This window comes from Metopolophium dirhodum, chromosome 8 (genome assembly GCF_019925205.1).
Source record: "Metopolophium dirhodum isolate CAU chromosome 8, ASM1992520v1, whole genome shotgun sequence".
NCBI lineage: Eukaryota > Metazoa > Arthropoda > Insecta > Hemiptera > Aphididae > Metopolophium > Metopolophium dirhodum.
Genome location: NC_083567.1, coordinates 9,499,190 through 9,518,774, shown reverse-complemented (window position 1 = coordinate 9,518,774; position 19,585 = coordinate 9,499,190). Strand labels below are relative to the sequence as shown.

The 19,585-nt window shown below is 29.0% G+C and overlaps 1 protein-coding gene across 4 annotated transcripts in view; it reads left to right on the top strand.

Annotated features, from left to right (window-relative positions):
* The window catches only part of LOC132950148 (neuropeptides capa receptor-like), a 150,847-nt gene that overhangs the window by 54,689 nt on the left and 76,573 nt on the right, over positions 1-19,585 (top strand). For 3 of the 4 annotated variants that reach the window (XM_061021392.1, XM_061021391.1, XM_061021393.1), the window contains one exon: positions 351-670. In XM_061021392.1, the coding sequence (XP_060877375.1) occupies positions 397-670 (274 nt within the window). In that variant the 5' untranslated portion in view covers positions 351-396. The remainder of the gene's footprint in view (positions 1-350; positions 671-19,585) is intronic. The other variant, XM_061021394.1, reaches the window with a different exon arrangement.

The window sequence follows — 19,585 nt, the reverse complement described above, 5'->3', positions numbered from 1 at the left end:
TGGTTCTAAATTTGTAGATTAGAATAACCAACATGGCAATATCTATTGTTCTGCGAGGTTCGTATATAATATATATATATATTTCGACAGAAATGATCCCTGTAATGAAAACCACTAATAATAGTTAGATATATAAGCGCGCGTGAACACACACTATAATATACATAATCTAATTGTAATTAATACACGTATAGGTATGGTATAGCTAAGGCACCTACTTATTAAATACGTAATATGATTAACATCATTGTCATAGTATCGTCGTTGTCGTCATAATAATTATTATTATTATTATTACTATTACAATCACTGTAATTTCAGTTTGTGAATATTGTGCGTTTTGCCCGCAGTTGTAGATGGCCGTGTTCAAGGCGCAGTGTCGACAATACATTTGACATGAACAACACGACGAGTGGATCGTACATGGTCCAGCTCGACGACGCCGCAAACGAGACGGTAGAGGGTTATTTGCTCCGGACCCGAGGGCCCAAGCACCTCTCGCTGAACATCGTGTTACCAATCACCGTCATCTACGTGTTCATATTCGTCACCGGAGTGATTGGCAATATAGCCGTTTGCGTAGTGATCGTTCGCAACAACTTCATGCACACGGCCACCAACTACTACCTGTTCAGCCTGGCCGTATCCGATCTCACACTCTTACTCCTAGGTAAGTCCCCTGCACTATACGACCACGTGGAATAATATTATATCGTGACGTTAAACGTACCTAAGGAAATAACCATTAATTATTATAATATCTTCACATATTATGCACAACGTGTGAAGTAGTTATTGAAAATAAATAACAGGTAAGTTAACGATAGTACGAATCTATAGGCAACCTGTAGGCAACTAATTTACATAAGTAAAATGCCATAGGTAAATGTAAATTCGTGTGAATATAGTATCATATATTATATTGGGTAACTGGTGAATTTTTCGCTATGGATATTGATCAATATAATGTATATAATTTAATCTAATTATAAATTAAAATATATTTCCTTTTTAATCAAAATAGTTTGAAGTATAAAAGTATGCAGTTTGTCAGAATAGTTTAACACAAAAAATAATTTTTTTAGTTAGCTTTTAGCTTTTAATACTATTAAACGTACTATTTATGGGTTCCAAAGTATATAACTATAATCCATATATTATATAAGGAATATATAATAAATATAAGACGTATACTAATATAATATAGAAATTTAACGATTTTTAAATGTAAGTGTACAATCAAACAACGATAAGCGATGCACGATTGAGTAATACAATTATGTCGTGGTCTTTTATATATTTAATGAACCTGACTAGAGATGAATATAATTCTATTTGTATCATAAATCAAATAAATTATAGTGATATATTTTCCTGACTATCGATTCGCCGGATACTAGACCATGTCCAAATGAAGCACCAATAGCTATTATCTTTGAATTAGTCCAGTAAATTCTAGAACATAGTTAAACGTATACGAGTATAATGGTCTTGAAAGATCCCATACCACGGACTAAGATAATATAATGGACTGGAAACGACAAGGTGGGCGGGTTATGGGGGACGGCCTGCAAAAGGTTCCTATGTTATCGTCAACACTGTTCATTAAATGTTTTCAGCGCTACCGGTGGTTTTGTTTGGTTTCTCATTTTGTATCTCAGTCCGTATTTTATACAGATGGCGCTGTAAACTCTCAATGCTCATTTCGACCCCCCCCCCCCCGCATTTGCCTCTTGTACATACTTTCGAGGCCACTGATAAGCTGCTCGTCTCCAGTCTATTGTATCTTAGTCCATGTCCCATACTCATACATTTCTAACATAGCATCTGATATAAATAAATAAATAATTTTTGCTGATCACATTATCTCAATAGATAATATAATTAAGAAATGAGATAGCTAAATATCAGTTCCACCAGTCGATCCGGCGTAAAATTGTCTATATAACAAATGTATACTATTACATTTTCTAAAACTGACTTATACCCTTTCTCACCAGACCTGTCCTATTATATTACAAAATAAAAAATGAAAACCGTTTTTGCTGATTTATCATTTTAGCGTATGGCGTATATTATCCAATAATGCAAATTGATTCGATTAAAACGCTTACATTATAAAAAGTGATAAATTAAAGCGTATGGTAAACATATTTTTAAGACACAAATTTAATACATTATCATTTATCAGTAGTCTCATAATCAAACGTTATGAGTTTTTAATATATTAGTATTAATTTAAATAACCTATCGATGCTTCGTGTATTTTATACATATAGTCTTAAATTGAATGATGCTCAGGAAAGACTGGAAGAGGATATCGTTGAATCTAGCTGATTGTATTGATCTATAAAAATACTCTTTAAAGCTGTTTATTGACGTGTATTAAATGGCATTCCTTATCCACGAGATAACTAGAATGATGAATGAATCCAGCTGGTCCAGACAATCTAAAAAAAACCACAAATATCCCATAAATAAATAAAAAATGTTACAATAATATTTTCTGCGTAATCCTCTGCAGTGGAGTTACTTTCTTTAAGAGAAATAAGAAAGAACCCGAAAAAAATAATCATAAGCGTTTTTTACGAACCGTTTCCAATTATTCGTTGGCAAATAATTATTTGTTATGCCAAATTTATTTTCAACAAAGATTTGTTTAAATAGTTTAAATATAAATTTAATATAAAATACGGTATTCATTTTTTTTTCTCACTTATAATTATTTGTGAAGGAATTTGAATATCATACATATTTTATTAAATTAATTTACTTTGATAAAGAAACAAATTTTTATTGTAGGTATTTAATAAAAGATAGAATTATGTGTCATCAATTTAAACAGTGTGCAAAACCAAATATTTTCAAACTTAATTATTATCGACCATTTTTTTTTTTTTTAGATCAATTTAAACATCAAAAATAATTTATAGCATGTATAATATAATAATGTATCAAAAACAAATAAAAACTTTTTGAACAATATTTTAATTTACTTAAAGGTTATACTACATTTAATTGGTCTGTAAATAAATGCGATGACATTACAGGTAGCGTTTATCTTTTTTTGTAAAGTGACGCTAACTTTATCCTTGAAAAATCGAGAGAAATCAATCTCTATATGTAACAAACACCACCTTATGTCAAAATTAGCATGCATTAATGAACATGATAAAAATAAATAAAAAATATTTGGTGTAGGTACTGAATTTGGATTTAAAATTATGCTACTGACTTCGTTAAATATGTTTGATAAGCCACTTGTCATATTTATATCAATTATATCAATTTTGAACGTCTAAAACGTCTCTAAAATTAATCATCAAAACGGTTATCTTTGTGCATATAGTAAATTTGCATAACCGACAATAACCACAAGTGCTATTATTTAATTGTTTGTCAATCTTGTTGGTATAGGTACAGATTAAATTATGAAAATATTATTATATATAATAATATGTATACTCGACATTTCAAATATCATACAGAAAGCACGCTAAGTATAGTTTTGTACTATATTAAAATGTTGTTCTGAATCTTATTATTATAAATTCTATAAATTCAAGAGTTTTTTTTAAAATATTACTGTAATTTAAAATCTACTAACAGTTTCATAGTAGATTGGCGTGTAGGTCATTGTACTATATTTTTACGACTAAACCAAGGCGTACGAAATGTATGAAACAATAAAAACATACATTATATAATAAAAATACAATATATTTTTTGATTTATTGTTCGTCATCTTCCCGTTGTATGCTCGACACCATCATTTTCTTATTCGTACCTTACTGCCAGTAATATAGACTCATAAAAATCGATTTAATTGACATGCGTACATAGCAAATGGTGATTTTTAAAATAAAAATTATTTGGTATGCATTGCATCTGCTGCACAGATACGAAACACGTATTTTTTTTTAATACAATTTGAATGTATATTAATACCAATGACCAAAATTCAAATGATACTTTTGAAATACTGTTTAGCATTAGTTTATATATTTTATCAATTATTGCTCTATATACTTATACATTGTACATCATATTATTGTCTACCTAGTGGCCATCTGCTCTTGTTAAACACGTCGAAACCGCCGCCACCGCGCCGTGAACAGATTGTATTTTTTTCTTTTATAACACGTGCCGTTTTATTCAAAATCTATACACATGTAGGTATTGAACCCTCTATGATAATATTATTTACTCGTTATTTATGCCAAATGTGCATAATACAATTTAGATGCCTATTATACCAATAATACTAGTTACAATACTCGATGTTATAATTATTTTATTTTTAACATAATATGTATCCACTACCCACCCGTAGTATAATATTATGTAAATTAACATACAATTTGCAGTATAATTTTATTTTCAAATTTGGTTACTCGACAAAATGAACAATAAATAAATACGATACCTACATATTATACGCAGGCGTGTAAAATAGCTTGAATAACGGATTTGAATAATTCTCCCAAAGTATAAAGTATATGATTGAAATATGCTGAGTGCTGCGAAAAACCTCAATTGGAAAAAATATATTTTAATATCCTGCTACTGCAGTTTATTACCTGTCGAGGCATGCAGAGTTTTTATTGACGGATCTTTTCAATTTAAGCGGTACGAGCAGTTGACCCTACTTGGTCCCTAGATGTCCCTAGATGCTATGAAAAATACTCCGGAAATTAGTGTTACACACATCATTTTTATCACTTACCAAAAATTAAATAGTTTTGAAATTAAAGGCAAAGAATTGGGTTTCATTATTTCGACGTGTACATTATACAACGTTTAATCTGCACCACGCTATTATTTTTACTTTATTGTTTTTGGTTAACTCCGTGATATTTACTACAGTTTGACCAGTAGTACCAACGTTCTTGGTTTCACAAATATGTCAAATAAGAAATTTCTACATAATAATATGTTAATTTATTAAAACATCACGATAAAATCAAATACCAATAGCTAGAAATCATCGTAAGCATATATTACACCGGCCACCGACTTAACGTTAGTTATAGTTAATCTCGCTATAGCTTACTAAAATAATATCATAATATCTAGTGTATGTACCTCACTACCTATATGCCTTTATCTAGCTATTGATGCATTAATGATGTTTTTAAAAAGGCATAATAGATATAACATTACGTGTCTCCACATATGCTATTTGTTAATGTTTTTGTCTGATGTTCGTGCGCGTTTGGGTATCAGTTATCACTTATCCGACTTATCTTTCAAATGCATATTTATCGACTCTATTGTAAATGCATAAAAGGACTGAATCGAATAATTCTAGTGTTAAAAAATGTGGAATCTTTCATAGTTTCATATATTATTATATTTTTTAACCAAAGTAATATAACTTTTAAAGTATATTGTCCTTTAGACTTTAAGTTTAAGAATACAATATACTATATTATTTACGTATGATTTTACCATCTATAATATATCTATTATAATATCAACTTTTAGAGAAGTTATAAATGTAATGTAAAATTGATAACCGTTTTCCAAATAATATCGTTGAAAATGTCTGTTCACGTTGCGTGCGATATAGTTTAATTTCGTCTAATCTTATAATTATATTATAGAAAAGCCTTTTTCTCTGCCGCAGCCACCACATCTTGCGTGGTAAGTATTTAAAAATCACTCATTTAGACATTACCCCACATATCTCTGGAACCATGATATATGGTAATACATTCTCTACAAAACCTGTCACACTAAAATTCACCTAAGAAATAATTAAATTTCAATATCATCTCCCCTGACATATATCAACATATCTCATATGTATATACTGCTTAGATTTACTAAAATCCAAAAAAAAACCAAACATTGTTTGTAATTTTTTATAGTGACTAAAAAGTTTGATCTCTTAATGATATTTGTTCTTTCTTTTAAATATATAACAAAGTAAATTGTACCTATGTGAGAAAAATATATAAACCTATCCTATAATAGTAGTTATAAACCATATTAAATGTGTACCTTATTGTTATGAGCATTTGCAATGTTAAATTACTTCAGACATAATACTTTATTCATTTTAAAAATCACTGTCACGACACAGAAGCCATAATTTAAGCTGTATTTACAGTAATTACAAACATCTTCGACAGTTAGATTTTATATGTTGAACTAATAGTATAGTTTAGGTACTGTAGTAGCTTCTGCAAGAAACTGTGAATAGTTAAATTATCAACATACAAGTAAATTAGTTTTCTATAGCAAATGCATTATGCATTAACACTTCGTATTTGAATGTAAATAAATTGTAATTAAACATTAGTTTTGATATATTTAACGTAGGTAGATGTACCATATTTATTACCCATCTTATAACTAATATTTAATAATTCTCATATGTTTATATTAAGTTACATTGAAATGTTAATCTTATTAACTTCTTACCGTAATTACGAGCTATTATAAAGTGCTTTTATTGTAATCTCAAAATCGTAAATACGTGCCAAATATGTTATTAAAATCATAAACTACAATAAAAGAGGTAATAATGGCCAATAGAGAGAAAACGATCATTAGATTCATTTGTATTATAATATAATATACATTTCAGGAATTGTGATCTAATTTTAATAAGTGCAGTCAATGAGTCAAACGCGTTTCAATAAATTTGACTCCATGTAAGATTAATATTAATACTTATTATTGGACATTTACAATAAGTACCTATTTATTTTTTTAAAACAAATTGTTTTTAAAATTCTCTGAAAAATAATGCCGATAAAAAATCTAAAATAAAGCGTAATTTGTTTTCTTTTTATCTGATATGGTTCAAATCTTTGAAAAAAGGAAACAAAAAAATTTAAGTTCAAATTTACTATTGGAGAAGAAAGGAAACGTTAAGATGTCAAGAAAAAAATGTTCAAATTATAGTCCATTTAATAATGTATAGTCCCCGTACCTATGAAAAAAAACCCAAAGAAAGAGTAACAAAATGGATAAAACAAAGTTTTTTCTTAAGTTACGTTTTATTTATAATTAAAGTTTATAATAAATGTTCAGCTATACGTATAGTTTGAGTAATATCCTTAAGCTACAAGTTATAGTACAATGGAAAAGTCAGGATTTAAAACAAAATAAAAAGACGTCTCGTTGGCAATATTGTAAGTAAAATAATGGTATAAACATACAATTACATAGTTTTAAAATAAAAATATAATTTCTATTCTAACAATTGAAATGTGATAAGTTTCAATAGAACTAAAATGTTGTTTACTAATTTAAGTAATGGCGGGTTTCTATGTTTATAAATTGTTCACATTAAATTTGCCAAATTAGAGTTCACGTCACGCGGCGTCAGACTTTTAATTTGATTACTGTTTTGTACTTGGAAAAATTTCAAGTTAAATCATATTTTTTGGTCATTGAAAAATAACATGTGAAATCGTATTCTTCTGGACTTGGAAAATATTGAGTTGAATTGTATTTTCTTACGAATAATTTTAAACAGTTTACACTTAGAATATTTTTAATAATATTTAATTTAATACTTTAAACTACTAGGAAGTTTTAATTTAACTTTTTTACGACTTCGATCTACTTCGCTTTCCTTTTATAATTGTTAGTACATGGGATCGCTACAATATTATATTATTTTTAGTTGATGCAACATAATTATATACATTGTATAAATCTGTATAAAAATAAAATACATTTATACCTAAATTTACGAGTACACATAATATTTTACTAACGTTACTTATGTTGGTGAGATAGTGTGTCCCACAAATAAATAAGAAGGCCCAAAAATACTGTAGGCACCAACTGAAATTCAAGTTTGCGCACGCTCATATGCTATAACTTCTGGCTTACATAGTAACGTCCCTGTACACACCATTATCCACATACAATTTACGACGATCACGATGTGAGTACGATTTATTGTTCAATTCTTTGTCGTCGTCGATCGCGACCAAGGTGGTCGGAAATTGAATTTTGCTAAGGGCGCATATGTTACGGGAAACTTTAATATAATATATCATAATATTTTATAATATTGTTGTAAAATTATTCACACATAATATAAATTTAAATTCAAAAATGTTCCCACATAATATTTTGAAATATCGATTTAAAATAATTACACGATTACACAAACTACATGATTCCTACACGAACCGATGTTTTTTTATTTAATCATTCACTTCCTTAGCTGGACACTCTTTTTTTTTAAAAATAATAGACACGATGTCACAGACACGAATTTTGTTTAACAATCGTATAATATAAATTCTAAACCTAACTTAACCATTGATTTGGTAATTACATATCTACTTGTTCAGTTTTAAGTTTAATTTAAAAAGTTTGAATGTTACCCTTATTTGCATTTCTCAGCGTCATTAAATACTGTTGACATTATATAATTAATGTGAATGAAATTAACAAGTGAATAATATTTAAACATTTTATAATATATAATCGATTATTTTAAACTATATACATATTATATTATGTTATCATATTAGTATTAAAACATACCTAGTTACTAATTCAACATCCTAACATATTCACTTTATATGTTGGTAAATTTTCGCTACGATGAAATTCTACTGATAAATATTTAGGTATCATACATGCATCGAAACCTCTAGTAATATTAGATAATCCATCCCTCTACAAATATGTGTCTTAATTTGCCTTTTTATCTCGGAAAAATATTCAGCATTTCGAATTCCGTGTCATGTTATTAGGGTATTTTTCTCATATATAAATTAAAATTACAACCATCTAAATAATCTCGAGAGTAGTATATTATTAACTTTGGGCCATCGTGTGATGTAGGCGCATAGTTAATATGTATACTGTGGTGGATGTGGGTCGGGTTATAACTATCCACTTACAATCGCTTGGAGAAAATATGTCTTTGACTATATTTTTTTAGAACCCGCTCACCTGGATTAGAAGTTATGTCATCGAAATTTCAATTATTTTATGTAGACAGGAAAATTACCTGAAACTAGAATTTATCCCATACGTAATCATACAAAAATAAATATACTGGTAATCGACTATAAAATGTATGGTACTATGGTATTTTTAAAACAAAAGTATATACCTTTTTAGCAACAGTGGCTTAGATTTATTGATTAAAAACAAACATTTTTATATTTAATTAAATTTAAAAATACATTTTTAATCCTAGGGTTTATTGTAATTATTTAATGTTGTAAACTACTGTGTAATGACATTAATTTATAATAATATTAAATACCCATTGAAATTTCTCATTTGAAAAATGAAACTCGATAACACAGAGTTGTGTTTTTTATATATACATTATTGATAACCTGAGATGATAATATATTATTATTAATACCCATTTATATAATTAACGGATCTTAGCAGTAAGTACCATGAAATAGAGAAGAGATAACGCGTAATATTAATATTTGACGTTCTTACAATATTATTATCGTTTGTTACATCTAAACATGGATAGTTAGAGAGATTACGTTATAAAAAATAAGTCTTCGCGAGACGTTTCAATATCATATTATCAGGGCACTCTCCTACGCGTCCTTATGATAAAAAATATGTTGCAATTTCTCCATTCCTCTGCGATAAATTATTATAAGTCATAATTTCTTATACTGATATAATTAATGACATCACTGTTTATTATATAGGTATGTTATATATATAGGTACGTAACAAAGTTGAAATTAACTAAATGTGTTCCACGTGACATTATCGATAACGTAATTTTCGAATAACGAGCGGAACGATAAATATTTTTTCCCGCTTTTTTGTCGGAAAAATATTTTTGAGTTACCTGATACTCTATAAATTAATCATTCCGAAAGTTCTGTTTAGCTTCCATGCTGCCATAATAATCTGTAATATCACTGTTTTTTTCAGTTTTTTTAAACGCCTGAAATGTTTTTAATTAAGACTATCGAATATTCAATGTTTTTATTATTTTCATCAGCGATGAAAAAATAATAAAATCATAATAAGACGTATAGTTTTATTATAGTAGTGGTCAGTGGTGGTAAAACTTGGTGAGGGAATGAGAGGTCATGGATCCCCAATGACTTTTTTTTTAAATACTTAGAGTATAATAATATTATATACTATTAATTATATTTTTAATGATAAACTAAAACCATAATAGTACTTGTTATAAAGTTAAATACATCTCTTCCCGAGAAAAAATCATTTGACCGCCACTATTAAATTGGTAGGTACAAACTGCCTGGCGCCGAGTTTGTCGAAACGTGTCGTCCAACCCCTCGGGAATTTTAGCTACAGTATTCTGTCCGTTATTTAAGTCTTTTATTTGACACGGACTTATAATACTGTTGACTGATGCAATAATATATGTCATATTATAATGCATTTTCGTATTGGAATTACAAAATAATTGGCTATTTGTATTTAGGATGATTTACCAAGTAAGTACCCTTTTTCTCTTCAATAATGCAGTTATTTAAAATTTAACTTTTGGAATAATATTTTCAAATAGATACTTGAAACTTTTATACTATTAAAAATCAGTGTCCTGTGGTGATATCAACTACTTATTTTCAAACGAGAATCACTCTTTCCCTATAGATTATTAGTTAGATGACTTTTTTTTAAATGTTCATCGTGTCAGGATCACAATTCAAACGAGTAGTTATTAAGTTTGTGTACATATAATAGGTCCATAATAATGGGTTTGAAAGAAATAAGAGCTATGATGATTTGAAAATGTTAGTGATTAATATTAATCTATTATCTAACACTAAAAATTTGTATAACTTTTTAAAGTGTAATAAATACTAGATCCAATAATCTATCAGTAAATCTACTTTACATTTTTGTAAAATAATTATTAAGGACTATTATCATTCTTTAGTATAAACATTTTAATAACTGAAAAACTACTTGTTACCTGTATAACCGGAAAAAGTATAACCGGCAAAAATCACGCTGACACATAGGCTGGATCAAACCAATACATCTTCACTCGTGTCTTTATTAGTGCCTATATTTCGATTCGGTCCTTTTACACCTTATAAATTCATCCAGAAACTGTGGACGCTGGAATGGGACAACCTCACAGAGTCTTACAGCTCTGGATATATACCTACTTATAACAATATCCAAAAACATATCCCAACGGCGCTATTGTTTCAAGCTGTAAGGATTATTTGTGCTAAAATAGTTAAATACACCACTCATTCAAATTGAGGTTCAATAACACCTCATATTGTACCCTACCCAACTATGGTGGAGCATCATGTGATTTTAAACAGCTGCTATTAATTTGTCCTTCTCTCTCACACCATAGAACTCAATTAAAGTACCTTTTTTTCTTTCTCGATCTAAATTGTTCTCTCATTAATGCTCGTCCAATAACGTAATCATAATAGAATATATTCTTAATTTTATACTGCAAACAGTCTTAGAAATGTAATAGTATGAGCTTTATCCATTTTCTTTTCTTGCTTTCTGTCACTGTTATAATTGTATTTGTATTTATTGTAATAGTCAAGATACAATAATATCAAATACAATATACAAATGTGGCTTGGCAGTTGGCTTACTATCAGTCACGTAACGTGATTAAGAGTAAGTACCAGCCACTGCCACTAGTTCCCGGATAAGTGATTACACGGGTTCGTAGTGGAAAAAACCTTGCCACACATACACGTGTCGCTAACCAACTGTTTCAATCGTACCAACCCTACCAACCACAATAGATAATAGTCATAGTTGAAACCGGTAAAAAAAAAACCAATATATAAATAATACTATGTATTTATGTAAAAGTATCATAAAAAAAATGTATTTTTAATTACTTGTTCGAATTTAGAATCAGCCATTAGGTATATAAGGTACTTCAACATTTTCAAAAAAATTATTTATTAAATAATTTACATTAAAAAAGTGGGGTTTTATTTGAAAAATAGAATTTGTATCACCAAATCTCTATAATTCTTTAAGTAGTATAAAAACCGTCATGAATTTGAAAATATAGTCTTTAAGTTTATTTAAAAATTCTAAAAATCAGATATTGAAGAATGTTGAAGAATAAAAAGGGGGTGAGCATGCTTTAAGTTAATTGCTGTTCATTATGCTATTTAATTATTATATGGATGAAATCATGACTTTTGTCTTATATAATTAGCATCATCTTTATTATGTGTAATTTTAGTTTACGATGATATCAGATAAATTAAGCCCGCCCTGAATGTAACAAGCCACACTAGATGTCAAAATAAATTGTGTATTTTAATATACCTATATACTATATAGTATATATACTTGGTACCTCTGCTAGAATAAAGGAGTACTGAGTAGCCACTAGTTAGTAGGTTGAAGCGTTTAAAAATATATGTTTACACTAATGGATAAGACAAAAATGTTAAGCCTCCCATGGATATGACCAAATATCCGCCTATGCTAAGCTACAACAATACAACACATCATATTATAAAAACCTTTTATTTAAAATTTGTTCACGAGATTACTTCAATTAATTTCATCAAATTTTTAATGAGTGCCTATTAAAAGAGAAATGTATAATTTTTAAGTAGACTTGGAACTCTGAAGCATTTATAAGGAACATAATAATACAAAAGGAATGTTTAAAACAATCATTATTTTTCACCGTTAAATATCAAAACTAAGGGGACTTTTAACTACCTATATAATTATTAAAAATAGAAAAAAAAGTTTTATAAAAGTCATTCGTTATTTCGTATTTTATTTTAAGTTGATTATATTATATTTTATTCTTGAAACAGTTGAAACACAACGTGATTCCTTCGTCAACGTGTGTGTCATTTTCCCATTTATATCGGACAGCCAATATGTCAGTTTAAAATGTAATTGTTATTTGTTCATTGTTGCAATATAAAGCTTTTATCCGGGTTAGTGGTATGGTTATATAAGGGATTTCAGACTTTAATTTTATGGAAGGAGCACTTTAAACTGTAAAATTAAACGAATATTATACACATTAAGTCTATGAAATGTTAAAATAAACTGATGCACGTTAGCCGACATTGTAAGTGTCTAAGATTATTGTTTTTTTGAGTAATACATTTACATAAAAAGAATCAAAACTTATTTTGTTAAAGGATATTACAAATAGGTAGTACGCGTTTTATGTCATATATTTTTGTCGTATTCTCGGTATTATACAGGAGTAAATGACTTATTTATTAGTTGTGTTGTATGTTTAATCGAGGGAACTATAGTATAATATTATGAAACTTTTGAAACGCTCCTTTTATTCTTCCGTTATTTATTTTTTTTTTTTTTTTGATGCTGTAAGAGTAAAACAAGTAATTTTAAATTAAGTAACTTAAATAATATATTATATTAAACAGGTTGGCTGAATTGTTGAAAGGCTTCAGCCCTGAAAACAATTGAAAATACACAACTGTCCCAACTCCCGAGTATCAAGTAGGAAACCTCTCAAAAATAACAAAATATAATATATAGCGGTACCCACAATGACAAGTTAAGCTTTTACTTAACTCTTGATTTTGAACGTTAAGCTATACAAATATTAAGAGTAAATAAAACTAGAATTATCATTATAATTTTTAATTTTGGGTGCTATAGTAATCTTTTTATAAAATTATTTATTTAAGCTTTGAAAATAAAAACATTTAAAATCTATTTATTTTTAAAGGCTGCTATGGTTATTATTCAATTATTATATCAATGCATTTTATGAATAATTTAAATAAGAATTGAGATAATGATATTCTTTTTCGCCGTTTTTATAATTGTGTTTTAAATTTGTTATATATACCTAATATATATTTAAGTATACTTATAAGAGTGTATTGTTAAATGTAAATAATATTTAATTTAACAATAACTGTAGATAAAATATGTCATACTATTGATATTATTGCATACATATAAAACATAAATACATTTCAGTGCATTTTTTGTAATTATTTTGGTTACAGTATTAATTCAACAAACTTCTATTTAAAACGGACAAAAATTACAAACATAAATGTATATAATAATATTATATAAGTGGTGGTTGATTTGAAGATATATGTATATGTCTTGACTCTACGTTTTTTCTATTGCCATAATGCCATTCACCCACTTAAGTTCCTTTATAAGAACACCGCCGTCTTATTTCAATAAAATAGTATCATAGAACAGCTATTTAGTAAAGTAGTAATACTACTAGTACTTACTCGTATACACAGTTTATTATAATTTATGTTATTTAAACATTGTACCAATAAAATGGCCTTGCTGTAACACGCTCTGCAGTCTATCGAGACTTTAAATAAGCTTAAAATAACAAACTGTTTTATAAAATGTAGTTTTATATGGGTGTTAAAACATACAAAAATAATTTTCAAAAATACAGCAAGAAAAACTTAAAAACATCTATTTGTATATGATAAAAAAAACACTTGTCGTTGTATAAGTATACAAATATTTTTTGTTTTTTAAGTTTTGTTTTAAAAAAAAAAATAACTTTCATACATTATCTTTAACTTATATTGTGTACCTATGCTTGAAAGATTGTCGTGCTATATAATCGCTGTCAAGTGAAATTTTCCTCCCCACGCCAAAAAAAGTATTTATTTTGTTTTAAGCCACTTTATTTTCCTAATACACCAAAAATAATGTGTGAGTACGATCAGATCCCCGGGTACATACGTGTAACAAATCGTATTCCATCGTCTTCTTTAGTACCTACGTTTAATATAAATAACATTTCGCAACAATCAACGGACCCTTAGATATTATACTATAAATCATGTATGCACACGGGTGTGTGTGTGTGTGTTTGTATGTAATATACATGTACCTATGTATGTATGTATGTATGTACATGTGTACATACGTATCGTGAGTGTATACGAAGGGTTTGCTATAAAGAACGGACTGAGATAGGATTAACGTATGAAAATCCAAATTCGCACTTTCCCTTCTAATTTCAGACGGCCGTCTTACACCTCCGCCCATCCCTCCACTCCTACAGTTGCTATTGATTCGAACTCTCAGCTGAATTCATTAACAACGGTCGTATAGTATAATATATAATATTATATAAACGGTCTCGAGTGAATTGTAGCCATTGTTTATCATCGTTTACATATTATAATACAATATACCTAGAGTATATGCACAAACCGACCAATGAACTATGATACACTACAGTTGTACATGCACTCACACACCACGCACAATAATTATTGTTGTTAATACATGTATATTGTATACATCACGTATACGCGCGCCACACTATCGAATTGATTATACACGAATATGTCATACTAAATCATATTATGATCATGGTGTGCGTATTACGATTTGCGTTAATTATCATCTATGTATAATATAAGTATAAACTACATGGTATAATAACAGTATCGAATCGAACACTATTTGTATTTTATTGTACGTTTTTAGAAATGGCGTTACGAATTTTTAAGACCACAATTTATTGAACACGGAAAAGTCATCCAAATTGTGTGTAATGGATACCTAATGAATATTGTAAATAGTATTTTTTAATTAAAACTGTAGTGATAAAAACAATAGATAAGAGTTACGCCTTATACCAGGTTCACAGCCTGCTACGTCGTATGTCGCGTCCCTTTTATTATTATCGTATTCTGATTGGCTGATGTAATCATGGAATCATTCACTAACCATGACCCAGGGGGAAATTACCAGAGTTGGCCCTAGCTCAACTTTTGGACACGGCACGACAATGTAGCTGTGAACCCGGTTTTCGAACTTATTAATACTGCAACGTTAATTGTATTAACATTTAAAATACTACTGACTTACAAAATAATTAAATTTTTACCAAAACGTTACAAAATACTGTAATAATTATTATTCAATATTACGTAATAATATTAATATTTAAAACAAACATAAATGTTTTTACTCCAATAGTTATTGTTTTATTAATAATTTATAGTAAAAAAACTGTTATTGAATTTGGAGGATTTTATTCTCGTGACACTTTTTGAAATTTCTATCTTTTTGTTCTGAAACGCAAAATTTTAAAAACCCTGTGTGGCATACGCATTGTGTTAGGAAACATCGCCAGAGCTCATGGAAGTGTATAATATTGTTATATTGTTCCGATTTATACCGGATGTATTGCGACGATATTGATTAAGTGAAGTGGGGCACCGCGTGCTTATCAATAAAACCCATAAATCGAAAACCACCTACAACAGCAGCCGGCTTGTTATCCAGTGTCCTGTTCGTATAGGTACGTCGTGATATATTACAAAATTATAAATTATAATATTATAATACACCGGCCATTGGCTATCTACAATATGCTCGTGTGATTATGATAATCGTATTATTATTATTATTATTATTATTATTCGATGTACGCCGTGGCGATTAATTATTATAATATATTATGACGTATTATACATTTATACCTACCTACCGATATCGAAAAGGCACACACCTACATTACGCGTACAGGCGGATTTGGGCGTAATATTAAATCTAATAGAGGCGGAAACGTCATTTGATTTCCTCATCGGCGGCATTTGCTGGTTTTTATTTATCGTATACCGCAGCGTAGTGTTATAATAAACGATATCGAAATTATATATTATACACGTTATTTACCCGACCAACAGTGTATATGACGTGATGGTTCATACTCGTACCAACCCCCTCAAAACTAGTTCGGTTCATCCATATAGAATAAAAACAATAATTACCTATAAAATAAGGCTATAAATTCAGGGTGCTGAAGCCCCTCTATATTTTTTTTATAATACGTTATAAATACCGCATAATGACTATTAAAATATAAATTAACGTAAAAAATGTGTTGTTGCTAATTTCAAAATTGAGGGTGCTAAGCAGACCCAAGCTATCCCTCCCCCTCGCCCAAATTGTACCTCTGTTGGTGAGTATTGAGTAGTGAATACCTTTGCCAATACTAACATAAATTATTGGTGTATTGCGCATAACACACACCACACGTATAATTGTCTATTTAAAACATACTATCACAATTGAGAAACGTTTAAGAACCATAATTAGTTTTTACACCATGACAAAGACAAACTCTAACTTTATCAAATATATTTAATATTTATTCTTGATTCAATGTTTCACTGTAATTATTTATTTCAAACTGTGACGAGTTAATCTTTTTAAATTAATGTAGAATTTTGACTCAGAATCTACAATTGTCAATCATATTTGTATGATATAGGTAAATTAGTAACAGAAGAGTATTATTATCAATTTTTTTTTTTTTTTGAACTGTAAAGCATCCCTGTTTGTTCCACTTGAAATCGTTATAACAAATATTTAGAAGTAAAATGTAACTTATATTGAGCGTAAATACTTAGGTAACTGTAATTTTATCAATTATTATCGTTATTATTAAATATCATTATTTCATACAAACGAATTAAACGTTAATAAACGTTTTAATACGTTCTTTAGTATTTTTTACTAGATAATCGACATCATTGTAATATAATAGTTGCACAAAACAACACCCACCCACATCCCACACTCAGATTCTCCGTTCATAAGAATAAGGTCAATGATTCACACTCTAACAATGAGCTGTATTTTGCAGAATTCTAGAAACTTTTGGTTTCATATCTGCGACTACGTCTATTATACGTTGATTCGTAGCATGTTTATCTTAAGCCATGTTGTATTGTCGAGCACTCTTTTCTGTTGACCATTCGCAACGTTATCGATATTCTCATGACAAAATAAATAGGTGAGTCGGCAATAATACGACTTTTGGTCCGGCTGACGCATCTTCACCGTCCCCAGCCGTAGTCACAGTTTGCCTCATTTCATTGGCCGTTAAATTATTCACCAACAGACAATCTTACATTATTATATATATATATATATATGTGTGTGTGTGTGTGTGTGTGATATCATATATTCTACCAATGAGAAGAGACTTGCTACTTATCGATGGGATGTGAATTGGTCGGTGAACACGGTACGTATAACAAAGTTGCTGATTTACCTACCTATTTACTTTGTCATGGATAATTGTTCGTCGACGAAACGTTTTTCCGATTAACATTGGTACACAGTGGTAGTGCGTACCGGTCCACCACTTTTCCCCCCATTTCCCATAAGCTGATAACATTGAAAAACGGGGAAAACCGGTGGTCAACTCTACATTCAACTACTTTTTTTAAATTGTAATATTGATCTAATTAAACTTCAACAGCTAAGGCCATTAGTTTTTTACATTTTTATACAACGTCTAAATATAATATTAGATAATTATATTACATTGTTATTATTATTATTTTTAAATAAATGTATGTATAATATATGTCCATTGGAAGAATATTAATTGTTAAATTTGCTTGTGCAGCTCGGCTCTTTGAGGAAGGAGATGAGTTAATTCAATAGGTCTGGTCCTATGTATGAGTATAGATTTTATTTTATTCTGTATAATACTATATTATGCATTACTATAATATGTATACGAAAACACGATATAATCATAACGTTATATGTCCCATTATATTATATGGTCAATCGAATTTTGCGAACCCGCAGCCTGTGAAAGTACTCGAACTCAGTTCTCAAGTTATAATAAATATACTAAATTATACGCGTCTATATTAGCATCAAAGTGGCAACATCTATATTATACGACGTCTTCAAGTATGTAAAAGTTATATACTTATATATGACACTATATAATATGTTTACCATGATTAGAATAACGGGACGGGGACGAACAACGCTGAAACTATTTGATTTTATATGATATAGGTACACAGTATATAAATACACCAGCAACACCTAGATACTTTTACGCAATGGTTTAAATATTTTATTTGAAGTCAATTTATTTATGAGACGTTAGAAACGCGTTCCGTTTGCGATGTTCGGTGATTAAATAAATAATTAAACGTTTTTAAATTTCAACGGTATATGCGTGATACACGTGATATTTGTGCAGTTTAAGTAACGCCCATGCAGTATATTATATGAATAATTTTTTTCGGAGGAATTTAAATGCGTGTTGTGTTTCATATGCAGGGTCGGTTTATGATAGATTGGAAGATTGGTAGATTTCCCGATGGACCTGTTTGATTGAGTGCCGTTTTGGAATTGGTAGAGAAATATTGAACGGATGGAGGGGAGTGCATAAAGAACACGCGTGGGAAAAGAAATTAAAATTGTTAGGTACCTAAATAAAAATGCAAAGATAGCTGTAGCCAAAATAAATGATTAGGTAGATGGTAAAAAAAAAAAACGAGAAAACACAAAACGTTACATGCATGGATAAATTCTGTACAACAGAAAACATAGCTTCAACAATGAATTATTCAAAACACAGATACGATAGACTACAATACAAAAACATATAAAAATAAATAGCTTATAAGCACCAATTCAGTTTAATTACACAGGCATTTTTGGGATATGTATTTCATAATGTGTTTTTATATAGAATAATTTACATTTTTCGAGTTGGTTTGTTGGCAGCTTTAAGTTTATTTTTCCGGGACAATCTCAAAGAGCCATATAGCCTCTGAATTAACATGATATCGATGTTAAAATATATATTTCC